Source organism: Aquarana catesbeiana, linkage group LG03, assembly GCF_042186555.1.
Source record: "Aquarana catesbeiana isolate 2022-GZ linkage group LG03, ASM4218655v1, whole genome shotgun sequence".
Taxonomy (NCBI): Eukaryota; Metazoa; Chordata; class Amphibia; order Anura; family Ranidae; genus Aquarana; species Aquarana catesbeiana.
The window spans coordinates 108029284-108049200 of NC_133326.1; the positions used below are offsets into that span (position 1 = coordinate 108029284).

The 19917-nt window shown below is 43.5% G+C and overlaps 1 protein-coding gene across 1 annotated transcript in view; it reads left to right on the plus strand.

The window, feature by feature from the left end:
* Nucleotides 1-17295, plus strand: part of COMMD4 (COMM domain containing 4) — a 32531-nt gene extending 15236 nt beyond the window's left edge. The window contains exons 7-8 of the mRNA XM_073618924.1: nt 4243-4413; nt 16770-17295. Of these exons, the coding sequence (XP_073475025.1) occupies nt 4243-4413; nt 16770-16810 (212 nt within the window). The 3' untranslated portion in view covers nt 16811-17295. The remainder of the gene's footprint in view (nt 1-4242; nt 4414-16769) is intronic.
* Nucleotides 17296-19917: the final 2622 nt, after the last annotated feature.

A 19917-nucleotide genomic window follows, 5' to 3' on the forward strand; every position in this document is an offset into this window, starting at 1 on the left:
GGGGCGCTGAATCGCCAGAGTGCTCCCCTCCATCCTCCTCCTTTCCTTGTCCGTGTCGAGAGGCGGCTCTCCCCGCCGGTCGCCGCCGCCGATGTGTTTCTCAAGCCCATCCCCCCTCCCTCCTCCTGTCAGAGGAGGAGAGCGAAGCAGCTGGAGAGCGAAGCAGCCGGAGATCGGAGCCGCTGTCTCTGTCTGGAAAGAGACTAGCCGCGCAGTGATGTCACTGAGGGGGCGGTCCGTGCCTGTACTAATGGAGGGGGGGTTTGTCCTGGGGGGGTCTGTACTAATAGAGGGGGTTTGGTTTGTCCTGGGGGTCTGTACAAATGGAGGGGGATTGGTTTGTCCTGGGGGGGTCTGTACTAATGGAGGGGGATTGGTTTGTCCTGGGGGGGTCTGTACTAATGGAGGGGGGAGTTTGTCCTGGCGGGTCTTTACTAATGGAGGGGGATTGGTTTGTCCTGGGGGGGGGGGTCTGTACTAATGGAGGGGGATTGGTTTGTCCTGGGGGGGGGGGTCTGTACTAATGGAGGGTATTGGTTTGTCCTGGGGGGGTCTGTACTAATGGAGGGGGGAGTTTGTCCTGGGGTTCTGTACTAATGGAGGGGGATTGGTGGTTTGTCCTGGGGAGTCTGTACTAATGGAGGGGGATTGGTTTGTCCTGGAGGCGGTCTGTACTAATGGAGGGGGGGTGTCCTGGAGTGGTCTGTACTAATGGAGGGAGCTGTGGGGGGGGTTGTCCTGGGGGGTCTGTACTGATGGAGGGGGGTTGGTTTGTCTGGGGGGTCTGTACTAATGCAGGGGGATTGGTTTGTCCTGGGGGGTCTATACTAATGGAGGGAGCCGGGGGGGGGGGGGTTGTTTGTCCTGGGGGGTCTGTACTAATGGAGGGGGATTGGTTTGTCCTGGGGGTCTGTACTAATGGAGGGGGATTGGTTTGTCCTGGGGGGGTCTGTACTAACGGAAGGGGGGGTTTGTCGTGGGGGGGTCTGTACTAATGGAGGGGGGGTTGTCCTGGGGGGGTCTGTACTAATGGAGGGGGGGGTCTGTACTAATGGAGGGGGGTTGGTTTGTCCTGGGGGTTCTGTTTTAATGTAGGGGGGTTGGTTTGTCCTGGGGGGGTCTGTACTAATGGTGGGGGATTGGTTTGTCCTGGGGGTTCTGTACTAATGGATTGGGGGGTTTGTCCTGGGGGGGGTCTGTACTAATGGAGGGGGGGGGGTCTGTACTAATGGAAGCCAGGGGGGTGGTCTGTACTAATGGAGGGGGATTGGTTTGTCCTGGGGGGGTCTGTACTAATGAAGGGGGGGTCTGTTTTAATGGAGGGGGGTTTGTCCTGGGGGGGGTCTGTATTAATGGAGGGGGATTGGTTTGTCCTGGGGGGGTCTGTACTAATAGAGGGGGTTTGGTTTGTCCTGGGGGGTCTGTACAAATGGAGGGGGATTGGTTTGTCCTGGGGGGGGTCTGTACTAATGGAGGGGGATTGGTTTGTCCTGGGGGGGGGTCTGTACTAATGGAGGGGGGAGTTTGTCCTGGGGGTTCTGTACTAATGGAGGGGGATTGGTGGTTTGTCCTGGGGAGTATGTACTAATGGAGGGGGATTGGTTTGTCCTGGAGGCGGTCTGTACTAATGGAGGGGGGGTGTCCTGGAGGGGTCTGTACTAATGGAGGGAGCCGGGGGGGGGGGGTTGTCCTGGGGGGTCTGTACTAATGGAGGGGGGTTGGTTTGTCCTGGGGGGTCTGTACTAATGGAGGGGGGTTGGTTTGTCCTGGGGGGTCTGTACTAATGCAGGGGGATTGGTTTGTCCTGGGGAGTCTGTACTAATGGAGGGAGCCGGGGGGGGGGGGGTTGTTTGTCCTGGGGGGGGTCTGTACTAATGGAGGGGGATTGGTTGTCCTGGGGGTCTGTACTAATGGAGGGGGATTGGTTTGTCCTGGGGGGGTCTGTACTAACGGAAGGGGGGGTTTGTCATGGGGGGGTCTGTACTAATGGAGGGGGGGTTGTCCTGGGGGGTCTGTACTAATAGAGGGGGGGGGGGGGTCTGTACTAATGGAGGGGGGTTGGTTTGTCCTGGGGGGTCTGTACTAATGGAGGGGGGTTGGTTTGTCCTGGGGGGTCTGTACTAATGGAGGGGGGTTGGTTTGTCCTGGGGGGGTCTGTACTAATGGTGGGGGATTGGTTTGTCCTGGGGGGTCCTGTACTAATGGATTGGGGGGTTTGTCCTGGGGGGGTCTGTACTAATGGAGGGGGGGGTCTGTACTAATGGGAGCCGGGGGGGTGGTCTGTACTAATGGAGGGGGATTGGTTTGTCCTTGGGGGGTCTGTACTAATGGAGGGGGATTGGTTTGTCCTGGGGGGGTCTGTACTAATGGAGGGGGGTCTGTATTAATGGAGGGGGGTGGTTTGTCCTGGGGGGGTCTTTACTAATGGAGGGGGGTTTGTCCTGGGGGGGTCTGTACTAATGGAGGGGGGGGGGGGGGTTTGTCCTGGTATCGCTGGGTCAGGTGAGAGGGTCGATTGGCCATTATCTACTAACGTCCATAGGAACTGCAGTCTCTGACCATCTCTTGTATTATGTCTGCAGTCTCTGATATCCCCTGTACCCATGTCTGCAGTCTCTGACCATCCTTGGTACCATGTCTGCAGTCTCTGACCATCTCCTGTACCATGTCCCCAGTGTCTGACCATCTTCTGTATAAAAATATTTTAAACAAAATTGCCACATTTCATAATTCAGATATGACTTTATTCTAATAAGTCAGGAAAACAATCCAAAGTGTTTCGGGGTCCAAAGATGCCCTCTTTATCAGGAATTAAAAATCTAAAATAATGTGAGTGGAGTAGAAGTGAACCGGACCAGAAGGAAGACTGGGAGAAGATGGCAGTACCCATGACAGCTGAGCGCACTCCACAGTTCTGGAGGGGATTGTTTGGCAGATAAGTATGCCATAATGTGCTGATATGCGATAGTACATTATGGCAGAAAACTCTCGGGGGCCATTTTTAATTTTTTTTTTTTCCTTTCATTTTTTGTTACGTTACATTACAACCCAAGAAGACCGTGCCCGGGAACCAGACTGCTTGCGTCAACAGCAATACTGTGAGATAGCAATACCAATATGATAACCTTATGGATCCAGCACTATTTATCCACTTTTCCAGTCAGTGATTTAGAAAACAAAAGTTATTTGATGGGCATGGCAGCTGAGGAGCTTATTTTATGGAAGAGCGCTTAGTGGCACCCTCCATACTGCCCCACTACAGATTTTCTTTAAGTGGCTTGTCAGAAAACAAAGCAGAGCAGTCTTTTTATTTCCACCTGTTTTGTGAAGGTGGCCATGAGTTTTAAATAATATACCACAAAAGACACATAAAATGTTATAATTGTCAAAAGTTTAATTAAACATTCATTGCATTATATTTATTAGAGGTTTGTGCTTGTGTGCTAGATTAGGTTGATGTCATTGTCTACTTTGTCCTTTATCAGTGTGCGATAAATAGTCTTAGGCTACTTTCACACTGAGGCGCTTTACAGGCGCAACGGCGCTAAAAATAGCGCCTGGAAAGAGCCTCTCTTGTCTCTCCAGTGTGAAAGCCCAAGGGAGTGGTGCGCTTGCAGGACGGTAAAAAAAAGTCCTGCAAGCCGCATCTTTGCAGCGCTGTAGGAGCGGTGTAAACACCGCTCCTAAAGCGCTCCTGCCCATTGAAAACATTGGGGCAGCGCCAGCAAACCATTGCTGCAGCGGAGCTTTGCGGGCCTTTTCTAACCCTTTTTCGGCTGCTAGCGGGGGTTAAAACCACCCCGCTAACGGCCGAATAACGCCGCTAAGACGATGGTAAATCAGTGCTAAAAATAGCGCCGCTTTACCGCCGACGCCCACCCGCCCCAGTGTGAAAGTAACCTTATAATGCGAGGATACACTTTTTTAAAATGCACAGAAAAAACTTTTCCCTCTGTCGTCTTCAAAGACAGGTCAGAAGACCCAGAGCTCCTAACCCCCCCCCCCCCTCTTCAATATAACTCCCCTCTGTACAGATAGGTGCGGTTGTGGTGTTCTCTGCTTTCAGTACCTGGTAAAGGTCTGTACTTGTGGTATGTCTCCCCACTGCCAGCCTTTCATGAATGATACAGTCACAGTAGTATCTGCCATTCTTTCTTGTACAAACAACTATTTCTTAATAAATTGAGAGAGCCCTATAAATGGTAAAGAGTAATAGTTCTAAATGTTCTTATGTTTTTGCAGTATCGCACTTATCTTCAGTAAGCTGGCGTGTAGACCAGACTCTTAGCTCCAGTATTCTCCAGGAAGTCAATGAGCCCTTGGTCCACCTCAATCTTCATGTGGCAGATGCTAGAAACTCCAGTCCCGTTGCTGTGACTGTGTCTTCCAGTAAATTAAGAGTGTTACTAACAGGTAATATTGTTACACACCTACTTGTCCTATCCTTCCACCTGCATTTAGTAACACGTAATGTAGATAAAACAGATTATTGCGCATGCAGTATAATACCATTTCCTTGTGATGAAAATCTGCATAGTAGTAATCCTTTTAAACAATATTCCACAACACCCAGTAATCATCACTAAACAGGTTTACCTTTTTATTCTCTGGGAAAGTTGAAATATGAGATGTGATTGTTCTCTGTGGGCACATTCTCACTTCTGCATTTTTTTTTTCTCCTGTATCTATAAATAGGCTCCAAAGTTTTATATGTTTTGCCAATAGTCTGCACATTTTTACATTTAAATGGGTAAAATATTGCAGAGCTAATATATAAAACACAGAGGCAAAAGAAAGATGAGATCTGTTGTCCAAGACAGCTAACCATTTGCTTTCATCCTCTAGCCCAGGGGTGCTCAAACTTATGAAGAGCACGGGTCACTTAAAGTGGAACTTTATCAATAACAACTTGTTAAAAATAATGTTTCTATAGCTAGGAACATACATTCCACATTAATAATTATGCTACCATAAATTATTGTGTGCTGCATTGCTCCTGTATCTGCTTGCTGGAGGCTGCCATTTTGCTGAAGCCCAGAGGCTATGAACAGCAGTAAATCTTTTAGGCTGTCAGCAGATTGGCCTTTACAAACACAGTGCCTAAAAATAGAGAGCAACTGAGCATGTGCAGAGCAGGGTGCGACAGTGTATTAATGGATTTCAAACAGTATAGGCACATATTTTAATGTTTTACACAAATGCACCTGCAAAATGGGCCTGAAGTGGTCTAGCAGGACTTAATTTTCTGGCTGAAGTTCCACTTTAAGTGATTTAGTAGCTAATTGTGGGCCACTGAAATTAAATGGCTCAAAATTTTTTTTTGCCACTAGATGTAATCCAATCTGCTAAAGGCTCCTCTCCCTGTGTGAATCAATACACCCGCACCAAAGTAAACTAATTCCAAATAAATGAGATGGCAGCTGCTGTTCCAACCTAATGAGTGAATTGCCAAACGTGCACAAACCTAATTGTGCAAACAGCACTTGCCAATACCACATAAATAAGTGATAAGTGTGAACTACATGTACCTAGTGCAAACAAATCAATAACAAACAATAATATAAAGCAAAGTAGGGGGACTGTTTAAATAAACAGACCCCGGGCTATAAAACATTAAGTGCCCAAAGAATATATATATATATATATATATATATATATATATATATATATTCTTTGGGCACTTAATGTTTTATTCAACTTAATGCACTTGTTTGGACTTTATACAATATATATATATATATATATATATATATATATATATATATATATATATATATATTGTATAAAGTCCAAACAAGTGCATTAAGTTGAATAAATTGTGAATAAAGTCCCAAAAAATCCTTAGAATAATCCAATGAAAAAGATTCCTCTTACGTGGATCATACGATGAAAGATTAAGTGTAGATGTACACTCGCCAGATGTTGTAGATCCCCCTGCCTTATGACAGGAAGGATCATATAGAGCTTGTGGGGTCTTCCCGACCTCCTTTGGATCTATTATCCAAATTCCTCCGATCTCCTCCTCCTCCTCAAAGTAGGACGTATCTTCAAAGAGTATGTCACCAGTGATATGAGTAAGAAAATAAGAGGACGAACTTCTCATAGTGTGAAACCATAGAGGTAGTTTTATTAAAGCCTCAATGGCTACAGCAAGTAACAGATTAAAACAATCTATGAACCTCCTATGAGAAAAACCGCAATAACCATTGGAGGCTGTGGAAAACCACAAGACCCACACCAGAGTCAGCGTGCGTTCCACCACCAGGACATGATGTAGCGCAACGTGCGTTCCAGCCTCTCCCTGTGTCTGTGTGTTAGGAAAGAAGAAGATCGGGGAGCCAGCCGCAATAGTGGCTTGTGTATGACAAGGACTGTGGAGTATGGGCAATCATTCAGTAGAATGGCATGCACCTGAAGGAGGCTGTGTGGGTAGATTTGAGGTTGTGGGCCAAGAAGATTTTTGTGCCTCTGTTGTGATTCAATTCTTCATATCGCCTGTAGCTCCAAAAGGGGTGTGAGAATGTAAAGTGCTTTTACTGTTTGTTCATAATATATTAGTGTATATAGTCTGGACACATGTTAACATTAACAACTTGTACTCTTAAAACAAATGATTAATTATTGAGGTGGCTTCGTAAATTCAGAAAATAAGTATAAAGGGCTTATATACATAAGAACTGTTTATTCAGGATTTTTGCTGTCACTAAACGGAATGTTAACATTAAAGCTGAATCTGTAAAGAAGAATGTAAATACTTACCAAACCTTGACCCCCAACATATGCAGGTGCATCTCAAAAAATTAGAATATCGTCAAAAAGTTAATTTCAGTAATTCAATCCTAAAAGTGAAACTCATATTTTATATAGATGCGTTACACACAGAGTGATATATTTCAAGCATTTCTTTCTTTAATTTTGATGATCATGGCTTACAGCTAGTGAAAACCCAAAATTCAGTGTATTAGAATATTGTGAAAAAGTTCAATATTATAGACTCATGGTGTCACACTCTAATCAGCTAATTAACTCAAAACCACTGTAAAGGTTTCCTGAGCCTTGTAAATGGTCTCAGTCTGGTTCAGTAGGTTACACAATCATGGGGAAGACTGCTGACTTGACAGTTGCCCAGAAGACAGTCATTGACACCCTCCACAAGGAGGGTTAAGCCTCGAACACACGATTGGATTTTCCGACGGGAATTGTGTGATGACAGGCTGTTGGCGGAAAATCAGACCGTTTTTACGCTCCATCAGACAATTGTTGGCCAACTTTCCATGGACAAATGTTGGATGGCAGGTTTATAAATTTTCTGCGAACAACGGTCTGTTGTCGCATTTTCCGAGCGTGTGTACACAAGTCCGTCGGACAAAAGTTCAAAGTACAAACACGCATGCTCGGAAGCAAGGACGAGCCAGAAGTGGTCGGTCTTGTAAACTAGCGTTCATAATGGAGAATTAACATTCGTGACACGGCAGATTATGAAAACTCAAAATGCAGCGCACAATTCTCTTCTTCTTTAATGGGATAATAATAGTATTTTGCAGCTCTCATTTGTTTTTGAAAATGAAGAAAGACAAGAAAAACATTTTTTTTCTTTTTTCAATTTTTAAAACTTTGTGACAAAAACTGAGGTCTGCAAAATACTCACTATACCTCTCATCAAATAGCTTGGGGTGTCTACTTTCCAAAATGGGGTCATTTGGGGGGGTTTTGTGCCACCTGGGCATTCCATGGCCTCCGAAACTGTGATAGGCAGTGAAGAGTGAAATCAAAAATTTACGCCCTTAGAAAGCCTGAAGGCGGTGATTGGTTTTCGGGGCCCCGTACGCGGCTAAGCTCCCAAAAAGTCTCACACATGTGGTATCCCCGTACTCAGGAGAAGCAGCTGAATGTATTTTGGGGTGTAATTTCACATATTCCCATGGCATGTTAGAGCAATATATCATTTAGTGACAACTTTGTGCAAAAAAAAAAAAAAAAAAATTTGTCTCTTTCCCGCAACTTGTGTCACAATATAAAATATTCCATGGACTCGACATGCCTCTCAGCAAATAGCTTGGGGTGTCTACTTTCCAAAATGGGGTCATTTGGGGGGGGGTTTTGAACTGTCCTGGCATTTTATGCATAACATTTAGAAGCTTATGTCACACATCACCCACTCTCCTAACCACTTGAAGACAAAGCTCTTTCTGACACTTTTTGTTTACATGAAAAATTTTTTTTTTTTTTGCAAGAAAATTACTTTGAACCCCCAAACATTATATATTTTTTTTAAAGCAAAGGCCCTACAGATTAAAATGGTGGGTGTTTCATTTTTTTTTTTCACACAGTATTTGCGCAGCGATTTTTCAAACGCATTTTTTGGTGAAAAAACACACTTTTTTAAATTTTGAATGCACTAAAACACACTATATTGCCCAAATGTTTGATGAAATAAAAAAAAAAGATGATCTTAGGCCGAGTACATGGATACCAAACAGGACATGCTTTAAAATTGCGTACAAACGTGCAGTGGCAGCAAAATAAATACATTTTTAAAAGCCTTTTATAGGTTACCACTTTAGATTTACAGAGGAGGTCTACTGCTAAAATTACTGCCCTCGATCTGACCTTCGCGGTGATACCTCACATGCATGGTGCAATTGCTGTTTACATTTGACGCCAGACCGACGCTTGTGTTCGCCTTAGCGTGAGAGCAGGGGGGGACAGGGGTGTTTTTTTTTTTTTTTTTTTTTTTTTTTTCTTTATTATTTTTTTGCTTTTTTATCTTATTTTTAAACTGTTCCTTTCATTTTTTTTTTTTTTTTTAATACCTGTCACTAACTATTGCTATCATAGGGGATATTTACATTCCCTGAGATAACAATAAAAACGATTAAAAAAAAAAAAAAAAAAAAAAAAAAAGTTGGAGTCTATTAGAACCTAGATCTCTCCTCTGCCCTCAAAGCATCTGACCACACCAAGATCGGTGTGATAAAATGCTTCCCCAATTTCCCAATGGCGCTGTTTACATCCGGCGAAATCTAAGTCATAAAATGCTCGCAGCTTCCGGTTTCTTAGACCATAGAGATGTTTGGAGCCACTCTGGTCTCTGATCAGCTCTATGGTCAGCTGGCTGAATCACCGGCTGCATTCTCAGGTTCCCTGTTGAGACAGGAGAAAAACATGGAAGACGGTTGGGGGGGGGGCATCCCCTCCCACTGCTTGTAAAAGCAGTCTAGAGGCTAATTAGCCGCTAGGATTGCTTTTACGTGAAAGCCGACCGCTGGCTGAAAAGAATGATGCCAAGATGATACCTAAACCTGCAGGCATCATTCTGGTATAACCACTCAAAATCGTGAATGGCGTACCTGAAGACAAAAAAATGGTTAACAATAAAGCACAGTAAACGGTAAAGTATAAAAAATTGCATAACTGAAAAGCAAACATGATAAAACATAATAACAATAAAACATTGCAGAATAGAATACAGTAAAAAAGAGCAGAACAATAGAGAGAGAGAGAACAATAAAACGACAACTATTTTTTTTTTTTATTTTATATTTTTTTTTGTAACTGTAACTTTTATAACTGTAACCGGTTCCAGGTTCGGGTCTCTCAAAATGCGATGGCATCTTGGGAGACCCTGTGAAAGTGCGCCTAGTCTGTGCAATGCTGTACCCTACGCTAATAACTAGTGCATGGTAGCGTTCAAAACATTCACCAATGCAAAGACAAGGATTGTCAGGACAGGAGGGACAATAATAGCGGGTGTCACGCCTATATCCGCGCTTGCTGCAGACACGACATCTTTTTTGGGGGTTCGTTGGGTAGGGGTACTCGGGAGGACATAAAGAAAATGCCTCTCATGCAGCCGACTGCATTTGGTTGGGGATGTGAATGGGGGAAGTACGGGTGCTGCAGAAGTGGTGGGTTCCCAATTAGGATTGGCGAATGCAGCAGGAAGGGCACTATGGGCACGACGGGCCTGTGTGCGTCTTCTTGGTGGCAGCGGGACACTACTTGCGATTGCCACCTCACCAGCTTGAACTGCACTTATGGGACTTGCCACGTCACCAAGTGTTACTGCAGTGCTGGTTTGACTACGACCGGGGTGTACTAGGCCGCTGGCGCTTGCCAGTTCACCAAAACGCTACCAAAAAAACTGTTAGCAATTGCAGGTATCAGGCCTGACTCTGCGAACGCTGCAGTTATGCGTTTAGTGTTTTGTAAGTGTCAGTGATCGATCGATACTGCACTTGGGTGGGCTGGGCTGGGCCGGGCGGAGGGGCAAAACGCAGGTGCTAGCAGGTATCTGGGCTGATCCCGCTAACACTGCGTTTTTGGGAACCCTAAACTGCTGGGGACGCTAGTATAGATCTGATCGGATCAGATATTGATCCGTTCAGATACTATACCACTAAGGGAGGTGTACGGTGCGTGCGTGGGTGTTAGCGGTACAGGCGCTAACCTGACGCTGCCTGGGGCTGGTGCTTGCAAGTTCACCAAAACGCTACCAAAAAAACTGTTAGCGATCGCAGGGATCAGGCCTGACTCTGCGAACGCTGCAGTTATGCGTTTAGTGTTTTGTAAGTGTCAGTGATCGATCGATACTGCACTTGGGTGGGCTGGGCTGGGCCGGGCGGAGGGGCAAAACGCAGGTGCTAGCAGGTATCTGGGCTGATCCTGCTAACACTGCGTTTTTGGAAACCCTAAACTGCTGGGGACACTAGTATAGATCTGATCAGATCAGATTTTGATCCGTTCAGATACTATACCACTAAGGGAGGCGTATGCTGCGTGCGTGGGTGTTAGCGGTACTGGGGCTAATCTGACGCTGCCTGGGGCGACGCATTTCACCAGGGGGCTAAACCTTTATTAGGTAATAAACGGAGGGTGCCCTGACACTATAAAAAATAAACGAACTGACCAGCGTCACCCGTAACGGTTATACGGTGATCAGTTGTGAAAGGGTTAACTAGGGGGCAATCAAGGGGTTAAAACATTTATTAGGTAGTATATGGGGGTCCCTGTCCCTATAAAACGCTGACGGCGAACCTAAATATTTACCTCCCTAACTAGCGTCATCAGCGACACTAATACAGCGATCAGAAAAATGATCGCTTAGCGACACTGGTGACGGGGGGTGATCAAGGGGTTAAAACTTTATTAGGGGGGGTTAGGGGGGTACCCTAGACCTAAAGGGGGCTAACACTTACTGCCCTACCACACTAACTGTCACAAACTGACACCATGCAGTAATCAGAAAAAAAAAAAAAACTGCTTGGTGTCAGTGTGACAGGGGGGGGGAGGGGTGATTTGGGGGGGATCGGGGGGGTAAAGGGGGGTGTAAAGTGTGCCTGGCATGTTCTACTGTGTGTGTTGTGTTGTGCAACTCACTTAGATGTCTTCTCTCCTCGGCGCCGGAACGGAAACTGCCGAGCCGAGGAGAGATGATATCATTTCCTCTGCCTCTGTGTACTACACAGAGGCAGGGAAAGATTCTCATTGGCTGGGAGCGATCGCGAGAGGGGGCCACAAATGGATGGCCTCCCCCTCATCTCTGATCGCTGCCAGACTAAAGCCGACCGCCTCGGGCACCGGGGGGGTTCCGATCGGACCCCCCGCCCGCGGGAAGGCAATCACGTACCAGGTACCTGATTTTGTCTGCCCGTGCCATTCTGCCGCAGTATATCTGCGTGAGGCAGTCGGCAAGTGGTTAAGATCAAAGATACAACTATGTTGGTGTCCCTTGTCAATTTTACATTGTATTTTTTAAAAATGTAACTGCCTACTCCCAAACTATCATTTGAAGTAAAACACATAGCCAAGTATTATTCTCCACAATTTTTTTTTATTGTGCATTAAGAAAAGAAAACAAATAAAATTAGACATGCTATCTGCCAATAGAACTTAACCAAAAAGTGCATTCTATGCATCCAAAAATATAGAAAATATACCAAATCAAATCCTTATTCAACCAAAAAAATAAAATTAAAAGCCTCATGCATGTGTCCTGCTTCTTAATATAGGGGGTCAATAATTCCAAGAGTTGGTGAAAGCAGGGGTCCGTCATCCGGAGATAATTCCGAAAGTCATCTGGATTATTCTCCTGGAGCTCCCGCAGCAAAGGCATACATTGCCCTTTAAGAGGCGGCGCGCCCGCGCCGAGAGCTCCGTGACCGTGATCGCGGGCATAACCGCGATCGTTTTCACGGTGAGGAAGAACAGGGAGATGCTAATGTAAACAAGCATCTCCCTGTTCTGCCTAATGACACTGTCACTGATCACAGCTCCCTGTAATCGGGAGCGGTGATCAGTGATGTGTCACACACAGCCCCCCCTCCACAGTTAGAATCACTCCCTAGGACACACTTAACCCCTACAGAGCCACCTAGTGGTTAACCCCTTCACTGCCAGTGACATTTTTACAGTAATCAATGCAATTTTATAGCATTGATCGCTGTATTAATGCCAGTGGTCCCAAAAATGTGTCAGAATTGTCCGTTGTGTCTGCCATAATGTCGCAGTCACGATAAAAATCACTGATCACTGCCATTACTAGTAAAAAAAAAAAAAATTATCAATAAAAATGCAATAAAACTATCCCCTATTTTGTAGACGCTATAACTTTTGCGCAAACCAATCAATAAACGCTTATTACGATTTTTACCAAAAATATGTAGAAGAATACGTATCCCCCTAAGCTGAGGAAAAAAATGTTTTTCTTTTATATATTTTTTGGGGATATTTATTATAGCAAAAAGTAAATAATAATGCGTTTTTTTTTCAAAATTGTCGCTATTTTTTTGTTTATAGCACAAAAAATAAAAACCGCAAAGGTGATCAAATACCACCAAAAGAAAGCTCTATTTGTGAGGAAAAAAAGGACGTCAGTTTTGTTTGGGAGCCACATCGCACAACCGCGCAATTGTCAGTTAAAACGACGCAGTGCCGAATCGCAAAAAGTGCTTTGGTCAGGAAGGGGGTAAATTCTTCCGGGGCTGAAGTGGTTAATAAAGCAACCAATTTTTGGTCCAAGAAAATCCTCTTCCTCCCGTTCCTGGACTGGACTTGGGTCAAAGCAATAACTACAAAGCTAATAATAAATAACACGTTATCTCCTCCGATTCCGCAACATGGCTGGTTGACGAACGTTCGTTCAGAAACTAACTGAAAAGCGCAAATCGTCACTCGCCAAACTTCTGCTATCACAAAATTAGCAGAAGGAGCCCAAAGGGTGGAACTAAAGAGCTGAAAAACCACGTAGTACACCACTACGTTTGTGTCTTGTTGGCCGACAGTTCGTGTTTGTTGGCAAACAAAACTTGCCGTTTGTATGCAAGACAAGTTCCTGACCAACACCCTTCGGACAAAAGTCTGAGGTTTTGTCTGCAGAAAATCCGATCGTGTGTACGAGGCTTAAGTCGCAAAAGGCTGTTGCTAAAGAAGCTAGCTGCTGTATCCAAGCATAATAATGGAAAATTGAGTGGAAGGAAAAAGTGTGGTAGAAAATGGTGCACAAGCAACAGGGATAACTGCAGCCTTGAGAAGATTGTGAAGCATAGGCCATTCAAGAATTTGGGGGAGATTCCCAAGGAGTGGACTATGGCTGGTGTCAGTTCTTCAAGAGCCACCACACAGACGTATCCAGGAGAAGGGCTACAACTGTCCTATTCCTTGTCATGCCACTCCTGAACCAGAAATAACGTCGGACGCGTCTTACCTGGGCTAAAGAGAAAAAGGACTGGACTGTTGCTCAGTGGTCCAAAGTCCTTTTTTCAGATGAAAATAAATACATTTTGCATTTCATTTGGAAATCAAGGTCCCAGAGTCTAGAGGAAGAGTGGAGAGGCACAGAATCCAAGTTGCATGATGTCCAGTGTGAAGTTTCCACAGTCTGATGATTTGGGGAGCCATGTCATCTGCTGCTGGTGTTGGTCCACTGTATTTTATCAAGTCCAAAGTCAGCGCAGCCCTCTACCAGGAAATTCTAGAGCACTTCATGCTTCCCTCTGCTGACCAGCTTTATGGAGATGCTGATTTCATTTTCCAGCAGGACTTGGCACCTGCCCACACTGCCAAACATACCAATACCTGCTTTATTGATCATGGTATCACTGTGTGTGATTGGCTAGCAAACTCGCCTGACCTAAACCCCATAGAGAATCTGTGGGGTTTTGTCAAGAGGAAGATGAGAGATGCCAGACCCAAAAATGCTGATGAGCTGAAAGGGGTTGTAAAGTCAGAAGGTTTTTTTCTTAATGCATTCTGTGCATTAAGATAAAAAGCCTTCTGTGTGCAGCAGCCTCCCTTGGCCCCCCTAATACTTACCTGAGCCCCATCTCTGTCCAGCGATGTCCACGAGTGTCTCGGCCATCCAGGACTCTCCCTCCTGATTGACTGAACTGCAGCTCTGTGTCTGAATGGGCACAGGGAACTGCAGCTCAGCTTAGGTGCCCCCATAGCAAGCTGCTTGCTGTGAGGGCACTTAATGGGAGGGAGGGGCAAGGAGCACAGAAGAGGGACCAGAGAAGAGAAGGATTGGGGCTGCTCTGTACTAATCCACTGTATGACATGTTTGTTATTCTTAAAGAAAAAAAAAACGAGACTTTACAATCACTTGAAGGCCACTGTCAAAGCAACCTGGGCTTCCCTAACACCTTAACAGTGCCACAGACTGATCGCCTCCATGCCACGCCGCATTGATGCAGTAATTCATGCAAATGGAGCCCCGACCAAGTATTGTGTGCTTACTATACTGTACATGGAAATACTTTTCAGTAAGCCAACATTTCTTTATTGAAAATCCTTCTTTTTTTTATTTTATATTTTTTTTTATTGGTCTTATGTAATCTAATTTTCTGAGATACTGAATTTTGGGTTTTCACTATCTGTAAGCCATAATCATCAAAATTAAAAGAAAGAAATGCTTGAAATATATCACTCTGTGTGTAACGCATCTATATAAAATATGAGTTTCACTTTTAGGATTGAATTACTGAAATTAACTTTTTGACGATATTCTAATTTTTTGAGATGCACCTGTATATGTTGGGGGTCAAGGTTTGGTAAGTATTTACATTCTTCTTTACAGATTTAGCTTTAATGTTAACATTCCGTTTAGTGACAGCAAAAATCCTGAATAAACAGTTCTTATGTATATAAGCCCTTTATACTTATTTTCTGAATTTACGAAGCCACCTCAATAATTAATAATTTGTTTTAAGAGTACAAGTTGTTAATGTTAACATGTGTCCAGACTATGCACACTAATATATTATGAACAAACAGTAAAAGCACTTTACATTCTCACACTCCTTTTGGAGCTACAGGCGATATGAAGAATTGAATCACAACAGAAAAAATCTTCTTGGTTTGTACTGGGACCGGTTCACACTACTTGCGGTGCTGGTGCTGCCCTCTGTAGACGTGCTGGTACCATTAGTTCTTAATTGCACCCCCAAGCACCTAGCAAACTTTAGTGCGTTTGCAGCTAACAAAATGCATGGTACCTCAGAACCATGCGGTTTGGTGTGGCGGGATTTTAAAGTCATGCCTACCGTTTTTTTTGTGTTCGAGTGTGTTGGGCAGCCCATTGAAATAAATGGGTTGTGGAAAACATGCTGCGCTGGAACGTGCGAACAACTGCACATGGTCGGAGGCACCTATATGGTGAGACTGAGCCCTTACACCAGGATCTTGGCAGAGCCTTCCACTCCTCTAATGTAAATACACAGCAGAAATTTCTAAACTGTTGAAGCTCTCCTGAAACCTGACATTAGAGTCTTTGTTGTGATCTTTGAGGATTAACTACTTTATAGCTGTAATTTTATTCCTTATTTTCCAACTTCCCTTCTTCAAATACCTCCGAAAGACTATGTTTGAGGAATTTCCCATAGATAAAATTGACATCCTAAATACCAAGCCATGGACATTAATTGAAATCACCTGTGCAAAGCAATCCTGAAACATGACCTGTTGACTGAGGTTGGGAACCACTGCCTTATATGAAGAAAATAACTATATATATATATATATATATATATATCTCTATCTCTCATTGGGGAGATTTACTAAAACTGGAGCCCTCACAATCTGGTGTAGCTGTGCATGGTAGCCAATAGGCTTCTAACCTTCAGCTTGTTCAATTAAGCTTTGATAAAAAAAGAAAATCCTGGAAGCTGATTGGTTTCTATACAGAGCTGCTCCAGATTTAGTAAATAAACCCCATTGTGTATAGTTTTAAAGCTAAAGTTTATGACAATCGTTATTTTACAAAAAAAAAAAATGTTTAGATGTGTCCATAACCATTGCATTAGCTCTGTAAAACTGCATCTGTTTATGGAAGGCCAACTATTGCTAATATGGTAATGGTTACACTAATGGAGCTCCCAAAAGAGAGATATGAGTCGTTCTCTAGTACAATGTTTCTCAACTCCAGTCCTCATGTACCCCTAACGGGTCATGTTTTCAGAATTTCCCTCAGATGAAATGGCTGTGGTAATTACTAAGGTAGTGAAACTGATCAAATCACTCGTGCAACATAATGGAGAGCCTGAAAACATCACCTGTTGGGGGTACTTGAGGACTGGAGTTGAGAGACATTGCTCTGGAATGTAATAAAATATTTCACATATACTTGTGTTGAAGAGACATCATTTCATATCTGTATTCAGTCAGCAAGTATGGCTTGTATTTGCATTATACTGTCAAAGCTCTTCTCTTTTTTTTTTTTTTTTTTTTTTTTTAACCATAGTTAAAAATAAGCATTTGTTTTGTGTTTCTAGAATTAAAACAAGCCCTCGAAATGATGAATGCCATCAACTGACACTCCTGATCTTTGTCAGCGCTGCTGTCTAAGTCTTCATTTCATAAGAGACTACAAGAACTTTGATTAAAAGAGACTTTTGCTGATGACAATTACATCCTCAGTAAAGTCAAGTAGCTCTTTATAAACACTGAGCTCTCCAAGCTATTCATGCTTTCAGAAGATTGGCATTCTGGAACTGTGCCGCATTATGGACCAGGATATATGCAGTGGACTGGCGAACATAACTTGACTCTACGCTGTTGTGACGTCTAACAAAAAAGTCAAATTGATTCATCGGTGTTCAGCTGGAGACTTCAGCTTTCTGAATTTGTAGAGCTTATATTTTCTGTGTTATGTATGACTAAGTAAGAGAAATCAGATTTTATTCCCAGCACTTTCATCTTATTACAATGGTCATTTTCTATGTTGTGATTCAAAGCTTCCCCGATTGTTGTTGGCATGGGTAGACTGTCAGCAATTAATAAAACACTTTTACTATAGGAGCTACCTAAATGTTGGGTGCTTGATTTATATCTATAAATCATGAGTTGATGGATGCATTTAAACATTTAATTTTAAACCTGTAAGAATATGTGATAATATACTGTAAGTAGTGCAGCTGGTACCTGACAACATAAGCTATCAGCTAATTCCTTGTTTACAGCAGCAATGTACAAACACTATCTTTCTCAAAGTCACTCTTTGCACATACAAAGATATTCCTTTCACCCCCCTTTGGCAATGTTCAGGTCACCTGTTGGGACTAGGGCCCCAGGAATTGCATCACTGGGTGGGGCAGGAGACATGTTCTCTGTGGGAGCCCATTATAGGGGGACACTAAGAGCATATGAGCGCTTATGCTGTCAGTTGCAGTGCTTGGTTATTGAACTCCACTGACCTAGGGCAGCCCACCCTTTTTTTTAACCCTAATAGGAATAAAAGGCCCAGTATTCAAATTATTTTCTAAAGGGCATGTACCCTTTGAGTTATGAAGAATGAAAACACCTATTTTGTTTTATAACTTTAGGGGACTTATGAGAGATCTGCACTTGAGTGCCCGGGCCAGTGCATTTGATCTATTATGAGGGAATCCCATTCTACCTGCTTCTTTCTTTTTTCTTCTTTTTTTTCTTTCTAGACTAGAGAATGTAACAGGAAGTGCTGCAACACATAATGGTGGATGGAGACACCCAAACCTCCCAGCTGGGCAGAAACAGAATCCAAAATCATGGAAGGGAGATATCCAAGACATATGATAAGCCAAATATACAGTCAGGTCCATAAATATTGGGACATCAACACAATTCTAATCTTTCTGGCTCTATACACCACCACAATGGATTTGAAATAAAACAAACAAGGTGTGCTTTAACTGCAGACTTTCAGCTTTAATTTGAGTGTATTTACATCCAAATCAGGTGAACGGTGTAGGAATTACAACAGTTTGTATATGTGCCTCCCACTTTTTAAGGGACCAAAAGTAATGGGACAGATTAACAATCATCCATCAAACTTTCACTTTTTAATACTTGGTTGCAAATCCTTTGCAGTCAATTACAGCCTGAAGTCTTGAACGCATAGACATCACCAGACGCTGGGTTTCATCCCTGGTGATGCTCTGCCAGGCCTCTACTGCAACTATCTTCAGTTCCTGCTTGTTCTTGGGGCATTTTCCCTTCAGTTTTGTCTTCAGCAAGTGAAATGCATGCTCAATCGGATTCAGGTCAGATGATTGACTTGGCCATTGCATAACATTCCACTTCTTTCCATTAAAAAACTCTTTGGTTGCTTTCGTAGTATGCTTCGGTTCATTGTCCATCTGCACTGTGAAGCGCCGTCCAATGAGTTCTGAAGCATTTTGCTGAATATGAGCAGATAATATTGCCCGAAACACTTCAGAATTCATCCTGCTGCTTTTGTCAGCAGTCACATCATCAATAAATACAAGAGAACCAGTTTCATTGGCAGCCATATATGCCCACATCATGACACTACCACCACCATGCTTCACTGATGAGGTGGTATGCTTTGGATCACGAGCAGTTCCTTTCCTTCTCCATACTCTTTCTTCCCATCACTCTGGTACAAGTTGATCTTGGTCTCATCTGTCCATAGAATGTTGTTCCAGAACTGTGTAGGCTTTTTTAGATGTTGTTTGGCAAACTCTAATCTGGCCTTCCTGTTTTTGAAGCTCACCAATGGTTTACATGTTGTGGTGAACCCTCTGTATTCACTCTAGTGAAGTCTTCTCTTGATTGTTGACTTTGACACACATACACCTACCTCCTGGAGAGTGTTCTTGATCTGGCCAACCGTTGTAAAGGGTATTTTCTTCACCAGGGAAAGAATTCTTCGGTAATCCACCACAGTTGTTTTCTGTGGTCTTCCGGGTCTTTTGGTGTTGCTGAGCTCCCCAGTGCATTCTTTCTTTTTAAGGATGTTCCAAACAGTTGATTTGGCCACACCTAATGTTTTTGCTATCTCTCTGATGGGTTTGTTTTGTTTTTTCAGCCTAATTATGGCTTGCTTCACTGATAGTGACAGCTCTTTGGATCTCAAATTTAGAGTTGACAGCAACAGATTCCAAATGCAAATAGCAGACTTGAAATGAACTCTGGACCTTTTATCTGCTCCTTGTAAATGGGATAATGAGGGAATAACACACCTGGTCATGGCACCTGGTCATGGAACAGCTGAGCTGTCAATTGCCCCATTACTTTTGGTTCCTTTAAAAGTGGGAGGCACATATAGAAACTGTTGTAATTCCTACACCGTTCACCTGATTTGGATGTAAATACCCTCAAATTAAAGCTGAAAGTCTGCAGTTAAAGCACATCTTGTTCGTTTCATTTCAAATCCATTGTGGTGTATAGAGCCAAAAAGATTACGATTAGAAGTATACAATAGCCTTTCCTTATTAAGGAGACAGGAATGTGATATTGACGCCCAATGCCTATAATTCCGGGAAAAAATAGAAGTAGTATAAGAAAGACAAAGGAAAAGAGGAGGCAAGTATAGCTTGCCCGCTTATGTCCAGCTCTCCCACCAACCTGGCAGTGACTTTATGATGGAATTTGCAAATAATGCATCCAGGGGAGTCCAAACCTTCTCAAAGCTCTTTTGAG